This window comes from Rhinoderma darwinii, chromosome 6 (assembly GCF_050947455.1).
Source record: "Rhinoderma darwinii isolate aRhiDar2 chromosome 6, aRhiDar2.hap1, whole genome shotgun sequence".
Taxonomy (NCBI): domain Eukaryota; kingdom Metazoa; phylum Chordata; class Amphibia; order Anura; family Rhinodermatidae; genus Rhinoderma; species Rhinoderma darwinii.
Genome location: NC_134692.1, coordinates 92,498,818 through 92,514,710, shown reverse-complemented (window position 1 = coordinate 92,514,710; position 15,893 = coordinate 92,498,818). Strand labels below are relative to the sequence as shown.

The following is a 15,893-nucleotide window of genomic DNA, read 5'->3' as shown; positions in this document are numbered from 1 at the left end:
CACTCCACACCTTCCCAAGAACTAATTGCCAAAATCAGCAGCTATGAACCGTAGTGGAGTGTCAGCTCTCGGAGACAGCTGACCTACCGGTTCCTACACCAGGAGCGACTCAGTGACTGTACGTCCTCCCGCGGGAAGTAACCTCCCACAACAACGTACAGTTACTGAGTAGTGCGGCTAGGGGTTAATCCTGCATCCTAAAGTACACAAATTCTGACAGTCCAGAACTATCTGGAATTTCATAAAACAAGAAGCAGAGATAAATTATGAGAATTCCCTAATAATCTACTTGATAACACTGCAATTTCAGCTTGAAGGATGGCAGGTACCCCACCGATCCTGAAAATGCAGGGACTGCAGAGCAGGTTTAGCGCTGAAACACGTTCTATGTTTTTTTCAGCACATTAGCGCTCCTAGTGAAGCACTGTTCAGGGAACTGCAACACAGCTTCATTCTCAGGGACCACCCCAACAACAAGAAAGTGATATGCCAGCCCTTTCTGTTAAGCAAATCCCCATATATATATATATATATATATATATATATATATATATATATATATATATATATATATATATATATATATTAGATAGATACAGGAAACACAGCACTCAAGGCCATGTGCACGTTACCAGTAGAAGGGTTAATCAACTCCTTGGAATGAGATAACAGGAACAGAGAACAAGTAACAGCACCAGGACCTCAGTGTCAGGGAGATGTTGGTTTATTCACCACCAGGTGGAAAGAATGAGCAAAGTTTCGGTTCACACCTGAACCTTTCTCAAGCTGATTTCAAAAGTGCATAGTGCCACATATATATAGGGATACACAGGATATACAGCAAATAGTGCAATTAATAATGCATATGTTAAAAATCGGTTAACGAAGGAATTGGTGTCAAGCAAGAAGGACGTAGTTTCCTTGATCAAAGGCGTCAGTCATTTTTCCAGAAATATGGACAAAGGTGATAATATAGAGTCAGTTGATGCGACTATTGGACGCCCTGGGGGTTTGTTAAGTCTTTTTTGAATTTTAGGGAGAATGTAAAAAACAGGTGTAATGGGGTGTAAGTTAGTAAGATAGGTGACTGTGTCCTGGTCTATCACATTATCCTGTAAGTATTTATCAAGTGTGGTCCCTATTTTGTGGGCAATACGACTTGTGGGGTCATGGTTGATGCGTGCATATACAGTGTCGTCTTGTAACTGCCTCTGAATTTCATCAATGTAGTCTGATTTATCCATGATGACCAATGCTCCCCTCTTGTCAGCCGGTTTGATGACTAGTTCTTTATCCTTAATTAATGAGGTAAGAGCTTGTCTGTCCAGGTTGTCCAGATTAGACTGGCTTTTATAATAACCCAGATTAAAGTCATGAGGTTGCTTGGTCATCTGGTCTTCGGGATTCTTCCAGATTGGAAAAATAAACCCGAAGCCTTAACGTCCTGAAAAACCTGTTCAGGTCCATGTCCAATTGGAACAAGTTATACCTGTAGGTAGGGCAGAATGATAGCCCCTTTTCCAGGAGTGTAAGTTGGGCCGGACCTAAGGATTTGGATGGTGCATTACTAGTCATACCTGTGATCTGGTCGTCATCGGTCTGTTGAAGTCTTCGTGACTTACGCCCTCCCCTCCTTGTCTTGCTCTCCGTGCAATTTATGATTTTTTTTCTGTACAATACACACTGTTATATGCATAGCCGAATATCTATTATATAGGTGTGTTTCACTCAGTGAAAACGTTATTTTTTTCATTATTTGTTTGACCTGCAGTAACCTGTGTCACATAGATCTCACAGTACCCACTTACTACTGACATTGCTTCATATGAAGATTTATTTACATCTGTGATCTGTACATAATTGATTTTATTGTTACGGACGACATTCTGTACCACTCACTACGGAATCAATACTTATATAAATTTTGTTAATTCTATAGTGCCTGAGTAAGGTCAATGTTTTGACCGAAACGTCGCACGCACTGGCTACAAATAAATAAATAAATCCCTTGGATAAATAATTCCATATTGGTGTGCATAGTACTTTGTTTCTTTACTGGATCGGGTTGGGCCCCTACTCATGCACCGACACCATTACCTAGTGCTATCCGAACCTTGTAACTAAGATATTCACCCTTTCGGACATACACAGATATATGATGTCCACACCCACATTTTATTTTAATCAAGAAGAGACAGATTCTATTCTGTTACAGGTTACGATCTCTAGAGATTTCCTTCAGACGGCCTCAACAGAGGTACGAAGTAGAGATCTGGAAAAGCTCTCAAGACGTCTGATTAACCAAGAATTGCATAGTGCAACTTTAGCAGAATATATTCGAGTTCAGCGCATCCCAAGAGGGCTACGGATGCCCATCAGACCTACTATCTTCAAAGAAAACTCTGAATACTGCACTCAATTTGAGCACATTCTGAACAAGTGCTCCTTCGATCTTATGACCCTCACGGTGTCACACTTGCAGAAAAACATCACTGAATTGCAGGACAAGATTGCATCAGCAGACCAACAACTTAAAGCAACCTTACCTACTCCTAACTACACAGAATTTGAGAAAACCCTGAAAACCAACCTCTTAATTCACCGTACCGAGGTTGAGCTCCAGAAAAGGAAGAAATTTCAACGGGACCTCGAGGACTATAGGAATAACAGGGTGTATAAATTGCACGAGGGATACACCATTACTCGAGGTGGATACAGAGGATACACTCCCCCATCAGACTCCTCATTCTCGGGATCAGGGAGCGAGGAACCCAGATCACGCCAGAACTACCATAATTTTTTAGACCAACGTCGGGGAAGGAGGCCAAGAAGAAGACGAGGAGGGGAGGGCGTAAGTCACGAAGACTTCAACAGACCGATGACGACCAGATCACAGGTATGACTAGTAATGCACCATCACTAGTCATCAATATTTCATCCAAATCCTTAGGTCCGGCCCAACTTACACTCCTGGAAAAGGGGCTATCATTCTGCCCTACCTACAGGTATAACTTGTTCCAATTGGACATGGACCTGAACAGGTTTTTCAGGACGTTAAGGCTTCGGGTTTATTTTTCCAATCCGGAAAAATCCTTAAGACCAGATGACCAAGCAACCTCCACTACGTCTTCCACCCTCACCTCTAAAGAACTTGGGTTGAGGAATAAAAGTCGGTTTTCCCCCCTAAGAACTCCCCACACGTGGAGACCTTCATTCGATTCATACAACAGGAAGTTGAGACATTCAATCATGACTTTAATCTGGGTTATTATAAAAGCCAGTCTAATCTGGACAACCTGGACAGACAAGCTCTTACCTCATTAATTGAGGATAAAGAACTAGTCATCAAACCGGCTGACAAGGGGGGAGCATTGGTCATCATGGATAAATCAGACTACATTGATGAAATTCAGAGGCAGTTACAAGACGACACTGTATATGCACGCATCAACCATGACCCAACAAGTCGTATTGCCCACAAAATAGGGACCACCCTTGATAAATACTTACAGGATAATGTGATAGACCAGGACACAGTCACCTATCTTACCAACTTACACCCCATTACACCTGTTTTTTTACATTCTCCCTAAAATTCACAAAAGACTTAACAAACCCCCATGACGTCCAATAGTCGCATCAACTGACTCTATATTATCACCTTTGTCCATATTTCTGGAAAAATGACTGACACCTTTGATCAAGGAAACTACGTCCTTCTTGCTTGACACCAATTCCTTCGTTAACATCATACGTGGCATACACACCTTACCTCCAGGGACCATTTTGGTCACGTGGGATGTCTGTAGCCTATATACCTCTATAACACATGAAAAGGGCATCAAAGCAGTGCACGAAATCATGAGCAAAAATGAGAAAAACACCTCTATCATTGAACTAAGTATCGATCTGTTGAATATTGTTCTTAACGAGAATTTCTTCCTATTTGAGGACACATATTACATTCAAAAACAGGGCACAGCAATGGGCTCCAACGTGGCACCCCCTTATGCCAACTGCTATATGACATATTTTGAGGAGCATCACATATACACAAACAATCTGTACAAAAACCATGCACTTGTCTGGAAACGCTACATAGATGACATCTTCTGTTTATGGAATGGCACAGTAGAGACCCTACTAGAATTTTCCCTTTACATTAACTCGGTGTGGTCAGAGCTACAATTTACCCGGAACCACAGTCAGATTTCGATTAACTTCCTCGACACTAGGGTCCTCCTAAGTGAGGACGGTACCTTGAGCACGGACCTCTTTGTTAAAGAAACAGACAGAAATAGCTTATTAAATTTCTCAAGCTGCCACCCACAAACCACTAAAACTGCCCTTCCGAAATCACAATTCGATAGGGTCAACAGAATAGTGGACAATATTAACAACAGACAAACAAGACGAGAGGAAATGGCTGATAAATTCAGAAATAGGGGATACCTAGAAAGAGTGATACAACAGGCCGAAATCTCAAACAGACACAGAAAACCTGACACTAAAACCAAACGCATAAAATTTGTCCACACGTACCACCCTTGTTCATACAGAATTCATAATATTATACGGAAACACTGGTCTCTTCTCCAAGAGGCCTATCCCTCCATTGAAGAATTAAAATCCCCCTTTCTACCCTGCGTCAAGAAACCGCAAAACTTGAGGGACAAATTAGTAAGGGCGGATATAGGCTCCAGTAAAATAGTCTCAAGACAACAATTCCTTAGGACTCCCAAACAAGGAACATTCCCATGCCTGTCGTGCATGCAATGCTCCAATGTAATTAAAGGAGATAAAATCTACCATCCACACACAGGACGCAGAATTCAAATTGATGATTACTATACATGCAACAGTAACTATGTGGTGTACATCATCAGATGTCCCTGCGGCCTAGCCTATGTGGGAGAAACCACACAACGAATACGTGATCGCATTAAACAGCACAAATCCACCATATGATGCGCAAATACACTTCTTCCCGCTCCTGCCCACTTCATTGAACAGAAACACAACATATCACAACTCCGTTTTCAAGTACTGGAATACATACCCGTTCCCAGAAGAGGAGGTAATAGAATACTTACACTGAAACGGAGAGAGGCATACTGGATTCACACCCTACAAACACTGCACCCCAAGGGACTTAATAGGGAATATGAGATAAGCAGTTTTCTGTAATACAGTTTAATTTCCACTCCTTGATAACATCTCTATTTATAGTTAAATATAATGACGATCTTCTAGCTATATTATCTAAACTAACTACTACTAATTTTTTTGCAGACTTAAAATCATTGTTCAAGGTTCCTGTGGCACAAAGAAATATAGACTACATATCCCTGTATCCTTTACAACCTGACACAGTTCCTCCTAGATGATGCACAGTCTGATTCTATCTATCCCTCCTATCATCTTTGAATAGATCTAATACTTCCCTGCAAACAGTCCTGCACTATTCTCTCTACTGCATTGACAAACATTTAGTAATAACATGTCCACAACTGACATTAATCTGCCACAATAAACATGTACTTGTCTTACCTCTCAGTCAGCTGACATTCCCAGCACTGAGGCTCTCTTCTCCCCTGCTCTAAAATCGGCAATATGCAAATTAGCCATGTGCACTCACACAGGCTACAAGCAGCAGGCTGCATACAGCTATGACCACTACTCTTAATGACAACATCCGGTTTTGGTGCGTTCCACCTGTGCGTTCAAGGCACGCCATGTGACTGCACAGCTAGATATATAACAGAGGGGTTTTCTGACTTCCCTGCAGCGCCTCACACAGCGGTTACCCGCAAATCTTACATCGCCGGCCACGCAGGACCAGCATTGACTAAAGGTAAATTCCCTATACATAATTATGTGCTCTATTTGATAACATATTTCTACATCTTTATACTATAGACAAGACTTTACATTCCTAGATCCATCCACTGTTTAGTGTCTATATTATATATCTCTTGGTTTGCCTGTATTTTCCTTTACCACCGTTTCAGATAATTACTATACATTGCTGATTGTTACACACTTTCCACCAGAATTCTGCTACTGAACTATTATGTCTTATCTGATGACCTGCAAGCTCTCCGTGCAATTTATGATTTTTTTCTGTACAGTACACACTGTTATATGCATAGCCGAATATCTATTATATAGGTGTGTTTCACTCAGTGAAAACTTTATTTTTTAATTTTTTTCATTATTTGTTTAACCTGCAGTAACCTGTCACATAGATCTCACAGTACCCACTTACTACTGACATTGCTTCATATGAAGATTTATTTACATCTGTGATCTGTACATAATTGATTTTATTGTTACGGACGACATTCTGTACCACTCACTACGGAATCAATACTTATAAAAAATTTTGTTATTTCTATAGTGCCTGAGGAAGGTCAATGTTTTGACCGAAACGTCGCACGCACTGTCACTGGCTACAAATAAATAAATTAATTACTTGGATAAATAATTCCATATTGGTGTGAATAGTACTTCGTTTCTTTACTGGATCGGGTTGGGCCCCTACTCATGCACCCACACCATTACCTAGTGCTATCCGAACCTTGTAACTATATACAGGATTAAGTGACAAAAAATAGTATTATAAGTGACAGTCAGCACAGTTTTACTAAGGACAGAAGCTGTCAAACCAACCTGATTTGTTTTTATGAAGAGGTGAGCAGAAGCCTAGACAGAAGGGCCGCTGTGGATTTAGTGTTTTTGGACTTTGCAAAGGCATTTGACACTGTCCCTCATAGATGTCTAATGGGTAAATTACGGACTATAGGTTTAGAAAGTATAGTTTGTAATTGGATTGAGGATTGGATCAAGGACAGTATCCAGAGAGTTGTGGTAAATGATTCCTACTCTGAATGGTCCCTGTTTATAAGTGGTGTACCACAGGGTTCAGTGCTGGGACCACTATTATTCAACTTATTTATTAATGATATAGAGGATGGGATTAATTGCACTATTTCTATTTTTGCAGATGACACCAAGCTATGTAGTATTGTTCAGTCTATGGAAGATGTTCGTGAATTGCAAGCTGATTTGGATGCACTGAGTGTTTGGGCGTCCACTTGACAAATGAAGTTTAATGTAGATAAATGTAAAGTTATGCACCTGGGTACGAACAATCTGCATGCATCATATTTCCTAGGGTGAGCTACACTGGGGGAGTCTCTTGTTGAGAAGAATCTGGGTGTACTTGTAAATCATACACTAAACAACAGCATGCAGTGTCAATCAGCTGCTTCAAAGGCCAGCAACATATTGTCGTGTATATAAAAAGAGGCATGGACTCACGGGACAGGGATGTAATATTACCACTTTACAAAGCATTAGTGAGGCCTCATCTAGAATATGCAGTTCAGTTCTGGGCTCCAGTTCATAGAAAGGATGCCCTGGAGTTGGATAAAATAAAGAGAAGAGCAACGAAGCAAATTAGGGGCATCGAGAATCTAAGTTATGAGGAAAGATTAAAATAATTAAACCTATTAAGCCGTGAAAAAAGATGACTAAGGGGGGGCATGATTAACTTATATAAATATATGAATGGCACATACCAAAAATATGGTGAAATCCTGTTCCATGTAAAACCCCCTCAAAAAACAAGGGGTAACTCCCTCCGTCTGGAGAAAAAAAGGTTCAACCTGCAGAGGCGACAAGCCGCCTTTACTGTGAGAACAGTGAATTTATGGAATAGTCTACCGCAGGAGCTGGTCACAGCAGGGACAGTAGATGGATTTAAAAAAGGCTTAGATACTTACTTCCCCTTTCCCATCCCTTGGTTGAACTTGATGGACATGTGTCTTTTTTCAACCGTACAAACTATGTAACTTTCAAAAATGGAAATGGAATAAACCTCCTTTGCTATCCTCCTCGGTATATCTTATTAATAAGATTGCAGTAATTGAAAAGCTTTGAAACACGGATCTTTTTCACAAAATGTGGATACCTTGGTCAATGCATTTCCTAAACTAGGGATAATTGTGTCCCCTTTCTCCCTGGTGGCTGAGGGGGAGGGTATGGAGGAGTGTTATGGCTGTGTATTCTGTCTGTTTTAGAACTGTTATAATACATTTTTTATGTCATAAAAATGTACTTAATAAAAAAACAACAAGGAGGTGTGAGTGGCACTATGTACGGGGGGTGGCACTATCTACAGGCGGCTGTGTGGCACTATCTACCGAGGGTGTGGCACTATCTTAAAGGGGCATTTTGTGGCACTATCTTAAAGGGGCATTTTGTGGCATTGTCTACAGGGGACACTGCATGGCAACTATCTACAAAGGGCACGAAGTGTGGCACAATCTAAAGGGGGAACTGTGTGGCACTCTCTATAAGGGGCATTGTGTAGAACGATCTACAGAGGCAGATAAGCCTAGGATTTCTGCCACAGTTCCAGGTTGGAATGGTCTCTGGAAGATCCGACCCATATGAATATAGCCTTGCTGTTGGTGCTCAGCTCGGACATCCACCTGACGGCAGACCCAGATAAATGGACCTTAACTAAAGATAGTGGATTACGCCTGCTCTAGATCAACACTGTAGGATTATAGATTGAAGTTGATAGACTGGTGTCTTCCTATGTTACCAAACATATACCTACCAAAATTATTAACTTATTTTACATACTTACAGAATATTATCTAGCACAGCTATAAGTTAGGATTAGAGTAATCTGAAAGGCGTAATTGTGTTTTTTATCTCAAGGATTTTGTCTGCCAACAACTAAAGAAATGTTACCTGCCAACAAAGTTGTAACTGCTATCTGGAATTCTGGATCCCATTGCATTTGCCAATACTACACTAAAAGGAAAAAAAATGGTAAATGAAGACCGTCTAGTAGAAAACGCACTCACCCGAAGAAGTTTTGCGGTACTGGCACAACAATAGGGTAAGTAAGTAAAACCAGCTGCTGCAGTACCTTGTAGCGGCTGGAAAGAATCAGGCCTACAGTAAAACACTTGTGAAGAAGAAAGCAAAGGTTCAGGTGCAGATCTTGCCTAATGTAGGCACAGGTCCTGTGCTGAAACACTTTGCAGAAATATTTTTTTGACACTAAACCACTGACATCTCATATTATTCATGATCCTTGCTTTTTTTTCACCAAAATGTTTCACATGAAAATCTGATAGTATCCCTTTTTCCCACTAAAATTGCCAATTTATTGTCCAATAAAGTTTGGTATTTGGATCCCTTTGAAAGAAAAAATAAAAACATGTATTTTACTTGCCTGTAAACCTAGTACAGTTTCTCTCGATAAAGATGTTAAAGGCTTGATATATCTGAAAGAAATTAAAATTAAATATGGAAATAATTTTTTCCTTACAATTTACCTAATAGCTACATTATTTATAGTACCTGACTGAACCCTTGCAAGCTTAAAACATGAAGCAATCCAGAAGAATTGATCTTTTTGTGACTTGATGACAGCCCTGAAATAAAAACATTTAATACGAGTTATTCAAATCACAGAACCAATATCACTTGAAAAGATTATATGTATGCCCATAAAGCAGAATTCCAGACCTAAAGTGGTAACGAGGAAATACGCTAATTTTAAATAAATGATATTTTTATTGTTTAAGTTATATTTATCAAATTTTTAAATGTTTCCAATCAATGACACCTATATCTATATGTTTTGCTAAAGTAATATAGCTTGAATTACAATTATGGAAGCTAAGCCAATAAAAGGGGAGAATGGAGTGATACAAATATGTAGTCTAAGGCCCCATGAACACGGCCGTGCCCGTAATCACGGCCCGTGATAAAGGGCACAGCCGGCCACAGGCGGCCGCAGACAGCCACTCACATTTTCGGGCCGTGCTCCCTTACAAAGTATGGGAGCCCGGCCCGTAAAAAGCAAAAGGACGGACATGTTCCATAATTTGTGGTACACTTCTACGGTCTGCAATTACGGATGATTTTTACGGTCGTGTGCATAGGGCCCTAAGGAGGAAAAAATCTACACATACCTAGACTGTTCAGCCCCATCCAGGCCTTGTGTATAACAGGCACCCTGAGCCTGCTCTTCAACATATCCTATTAGATTGATAAATGGTGTCCCCACTCTACCGCCTACGGAAAGTAAGGCACACCAAGCCAATCCTTTCACACATTTACCTGTTCTGATTTTGACATCTATCACTGTATAGTTGGTCAAGTTTATTCATGACCAAGGCAAATTCAGAAAGGTGCAACCCCATCTCTAGATGTCCCAGATTTTCTAAAGTGTCCCATAGCTTATGCATGCACACAACTATATATATATATATATATATATATATAGCAACAATTCCAAAAGACAAGACAGCACTCCAAATTCAGTGATATATAGGATCACTTTTAATCACCTCTTGCAACGTTTCAACCCTACTCAATGGGGTCTTTTTGAAAAAGACCCCATTGAGTAGGGTTGAAACGTTGCAAGAGGTGATTAAAAGTGATCCTATATATCACTGAATTTGGAGTGCTGTCTTGTCTTTTGGAAATGTTGCTGGCTATTTGGGACACTGGTCGAGTGTCTGAACAGGAACCTGTACACCCGATACTTCGAATTACGGTGCTGCTTCTATTTTTCTTTATATATATATATATATATATATATATATATATATAGCAGAAAAAGAAATGACGACAGCACACTGCATATGTGTATATATATATATATATATATATATATATATACACACATACAATCATTGAAAATGGTTAAATTCAATTTATCAGGGTCTAAATAAAGTAATATTCTAATAATAGTTTCACATTTTTGAAGATGGCATTATATCCCTACACAGACTAATGATCTTCAAGGAAGGATTGCTTCTCTCAGGTCATGGTTGATGTCCCTTCTTCTTTGCATGTAGACACACACCTGTGTGCCCCAGAATTCCAAATGTTCTGCTTTTAAGCGTTTTTTTTTTAATGCAACTTTAACAGCTTCTCACCCACAACGTCTGAATATACCTATGTGGAGGTAATAACACTTGATGCTTAACTTATCTTTTGCATTTAACGATTAACTACGGATTGCTAATTACACTTAGGCTGTGATCATATGTCACAATAAAAAGACAGTTTTGTCGGGAATCACGTCAAAAACACATTTTGACCACGACGTGAAGACTCAGCCTTAGGGTATATGTACACGGGTTGGTTTTGATGAGTTTTAACAAAATCGACATAGATACTGCAGGGAATTCCAGCTGAAATGTATCAACAAATCGGATTTTGCTGAATTCAACATTGAAATGGGTGACATCTGCAGTGCACACCCAGAACCCGAATTTTAATATCTGCAGCGTCTGGACAATGTTCAGCAGCATGTGGATCACATTTGTTCAAATCTCATCCTTATGGCTAGAACTGTAATAAACTGAAATTACACACACCAAATCTGCAGCATTTCCATCCCGTGTGAATCAAGCCTAATAGTTGTGAAAATAAGAAGGTTGTATTTGTTTTATTAACACCAGGTTTTTGAAAGGTGGTTTACATCTTGGCCAAAATACTACATATTGAAATCTGTTTTTTGTTGTCCTTAGAGGTTGTTTATTGGTAAGGACCACACCATTGTTATTTAAGCCGTGATAAAAAAGAAATTAATAGCATTGTACTTTCCTTTTCCCATGACTATTATTTACATAAACATTTTGATATTTCATATTGCATATCATATTGAAAATGCTGATATTATTAAAAACCAACCTTAAAGGGAACATGTCACCAGCAGTGGCGTACCTACCGCCGTAGCGGCTGCTATGGGGCCCGCGGCATGAGGGGGCCCGTGTCGCCCGCCGGCACGGGCTCCCACCATGGCCGCAGGCTCCGCTAGCAGCCGCTACGGCTGCTAAAGCGGGACGCCACTGAACACTACGGCAGAGCAGGGAGGTATCTCCCCGCTCTGCCATTAAACAAAAGACATGTATCCCCTATCCACAGGATAGGGGATACATGTGTGATCGCTGGCAGCGATAAGGAGAATGGGGGACTGAAAGACCCCTGAAGTTCTCCATCACAAACCTCAGACTTCCGGGGTCTGTGTCGGCAGCTCCGGAGAAATGAATGGAGCGCCGGTCCCGCTTGTGCGCATGCGTGACCAGCACGCCTTTCATTTTTAGTGAGCTGCGCAGACGCCGGAAGTCAGAGGTTAGTCATGGAGAACTTCTGGGGACTTTCAGTCCCCCGTTCTCCCTATCAATGCCAGCGATCACACATGTATCCCCTATCCTGTGGATAGGGGATACATGTCTTTTATTAGGACACACTGTAGGTCGCATTTTTTTGGGAGGGGGGACGCTGTATGGCGTTCCCTACAGGGGGACGACGCTGTATGGCGTTCCCTACAGGGGGACGACGCTGTATGGCGTTCCCTACAGGGGGAGGGGGCTGTATGGCGCCATACAGACTCCCTGTAGGTAACGCTATACAGCCCCCAAGTAGATAGCGCCATAGAGCCCCCCTGTAGATAACGCCATACAGCCCCCTCTGTAGATAGCGCCATACAGCCCCCTCTGTAGATAGCGCCATACAGCCCCCTCTGTAGATAGCGCCATACAGTCCCTCCTGTAGATAGCGCCATACAGTCCCCCTGTAGATAGCGCCATACAGCCCCCCTGTAGATAGCGCCATACAGCCCCCCTGTAGATAGCGCCATACAGCCCCCCCTGTAGATGGCGCCATACAGCCCCCCCTGTAGGGAACGCCATACAGTCCCCCCTGTAGGGAACGCCATACAGTCCCCCCCTGTAGGGAAAGCCATACAGTCCCCCCCCTGTAGGGAACGCCATACAGTCCCCCCCTGTAGGGAACGCCATACAGTCCCCCCCTGTAGGGAACGCCATACAGTCCCCCCCTGTAGGGAACGCCATACAGTCCCCCCCTGTAGGGAATGCCATACAGTCCCCCCCTGTAGGGAACGCCATACAGTCCCCCCCTGTAGGGAACGCCATACAGTCCCCCCCGTAGGGAACGCCATACAGTCCCCCCTGTAGGGAACGCCATACAGTCCCCCCTGTAGGGAACGCCATACAGTCCCCCCTGTAGGGAACGCCATACAGTCCCCCCTGTAGGGAACGCCATACAGTCCCCCCTGTAGGGAACGCCATACAGTCCCCCCCTGTAGGGAACGCCATACAGTCCCCCCCTGTAGGGAAAGCCATGCACCCCCCCTGTAGGGAAAGCCATACACCCCCCCTGTAGGGAAAGCCATACACCCCCCCTGTAGGGAACGCCATACAGACCCCCTGTAGATAACGCCATACAGTCCCCCTCTGTAGATAACGCCATACAGTCCCCCTATGTAGATAACGCCATACAGTCCCCCTATGTAGATAACGCCATACAGCCCCCTCTGTAGATAGCGCCATACAGCCCCCTCTGTAGTTATCCTCAGTTGCCGATTCTATAAAAAGTTCATTGCCGTTTTCCCCTCTCCTAAACTCCTCCTCCGACTGTAAATAATGGTCTGCAAACATTTTGCGTGTTTTATCGTAATAATCCGGTGTCCCTTTTTGTGCACACCCCAGAAGAGGACATCAATGCACAAGCGCAGGATTTTGTATGCTAAGGAAAGGCGAGGAGCTGTCAATCAAAACTAAGGATGCAGGGTAAACTCGGAAAGACTTGAGAAATGAAGATATGACTCTTTTCAAACAAAGATTTGACTCTCTTCAAACGAAGATATGACTCTTTTATGCTCATTAGTATACGTGTGGGAACACTAAAAAAAACTGAATACTAAAGCTACACAGCCGACTAGGAAGACAATTATAGGTTATATAGAAATTATTTTTCACCCACTACCACCAGGTAGTGCTGGTTTAATAGGTGAAATGCTGGTGACAGGTTCCTTTTAAAAACAGCAATATCTCCTAACAGTCACAGATATAATGATGTTCAAGCAGTACTGGCAGCCATAAGGTCCTGTTCACGTCTCATTTACTTTTCTTCCGTCAGAGATATACGTCGGGAGGAGTACCGACATAAACCTCTGATGGACCAACGTATCCCACTGTATATGCATACAGTGGGATATGTCACCCAAAATCCCAGGCACAGCGCTATTTTAAGCGCTGAGCCCAGGGAAGCCCCTGACTATATACCGTATGAACAGTGATATCAGAGGCTTTAAACTATGCAGTCCCTGGCAAAAGCATCAGAAGTGCTCTGGCCAGGGTCCCCAGGACTGGGGGAACCCCTGAAGTCACTGTCCATATATGGACAGTAACACCAGGGGCATCTCCAGTCCCGCTACCAATGCTCTGCAGCGACCCCTCAGTTGAAAGTCCCTGATATCACTGTCCATACATGGACAGCGCCATCAGGGGCTACACCAGGGCCGGAATCCCCGGGCTGAGCTCTACCTGATGCTCTTACTGGGTATTCAAGCCCTGTAAAAGCCCCCAAGGTATACGTTTAATGTATACCTGTGAAGGATGCAATACAGTGGCATCCGTCACACATAGGCTCCCATGTAAAAAAAAAGTTATACAGCACTGTATCTGTTTGTTTTTTTGCTGTATCCCGTATAGATTAGCGTAGTATACTACATTATTCCATCCTCCAAAAAAAAATAAAAAATATAACGATGTATACCAGAACGAAGGAGTCCAAAAGGACACTCTATTGGACTCCGTCGGGATAATGGAATCCTATGGATGCGCTTAGCATATACCAAGGGAGCTTTCCCAACATGCACACTATACGTAGGGTCAAACCATGATGTGAACATAGCCTAATTAATAATGCATCGTATCCAGCAGCACTAGGGACAAAGGAAATTAAAGGTGCACATCTCCCAGAAATCCTGGATTTTGATAAACTTCAATAAAATTAAGGTTGAGACAGCAGTGCTTTGTTGTTTCAGCCCTCACAATAAGCTTTTTTTTCTAGCAATGATTCAGTGAACAACAGTGTTAAAATAGACCTAGCGATCAATTACAGCTTAGCACAATTTGATGTACATGTTGGTGATAGATTGCCTTGTGTTGAGGTACCATAACATACATGTAGATCATGGTGATCAACAGCTGGAACACAGCCTACTTAACAGCGGGGCTCCAACTGTAATGCCCAGGATCAGGTAACCTCTGATCCCAGACATTTAACCCCTTAGATGCCAGTCAATAGCGACTGCAGCATTTGAGGTGTTTGACAAAGGAAGGAAGCTCCCACGATCAGCCCATCTATGCCCCGCGACACAATTTCAGGGTGCCGGTTACCATGGCAGCTGAGAACCTAGCAAGGGCTCACCGGTCTATTTTAAGCATATGCCTATTAGGCCATGGTCTAATAGTTTGCCTTTCAGTCCTACATTAGCATGCAATAATGTTTTGGCATACCAAGTAATATAAAGCATTATAATGTATAAGCGATCAACTGAACGCTGTTTCAAGTCCCCTACTGGGACAAAAAAAAACATTGCTTAACCCTTTCGCTGCCAGCGGTGTCTGGCCATTTTACATCTCTGGTAGCCAGGGCGATATTTACACTTTTAAAAACACAAATAAAGATTAAAATGACAAAATAAGGTAGACACCTGGCACATTGTCAAAATGCCACTCAGTCCTTTATACACACAGGCCCTGCCATGCAATTTAGTGTCAAAGTGCAATTTCTTAGATGAACTATGCACCTTAAAATATAAGTTCAATATGTGCAGAGTACATACCACGTATGTCAAATGCACATATCTTCATAAAATCACCAGAATTGACGAGACTCAATTGATTTCACCCTAAAATCTGGTTTGAATGTTAAAATTAAAAAAAAGTAACCTATAAAATACAGGGATTACACAGCTCAAAAAGTGAGTGCACCCAAACCCTATCTATTTCCTTAAAGAGGCTCTGTCACCATATTTTGCA

At 42.1% G+C, this 15,893-nt stretch overlaps 1 protein-coding gene across 4 annotated transcripts in view; it reads right to left on the bottom strand.

The window, feature by feature from the left end:
* The window catches only part of PGAP1 (post-GPI attachment to proteins inositol deacylase 1), a 734,955-nt gene that overhangs the window by 278,353 nt on the left and 440,709 nt on the right, over window positions 1-15,893 (bottom strand). For 3 of the 4 annotated variants that reach the window (XM_075830035.1, XM_075830037.1, XM_075830034.1), the window contains 2 exons: window positions 9,385-9,458; window positions 9,257-9,308 (listed from right to left, as the gene is read on the bottom strand). The exons of the other annotated variant lie outside the window; for it this stretch is intronic. In XM_075830035.1, the coding sequence (XP_075686150.1) occupies window positions 9,257-9,308; window positions 9,385-9,458 (126 nt within the window). The remainder of the gene's footprint in view (window positions 1-9,256; window positions 9,309-9,384; window positions 9,459-15,893) is intronic. 4 annotated transcript variants of the gene reach the window in all.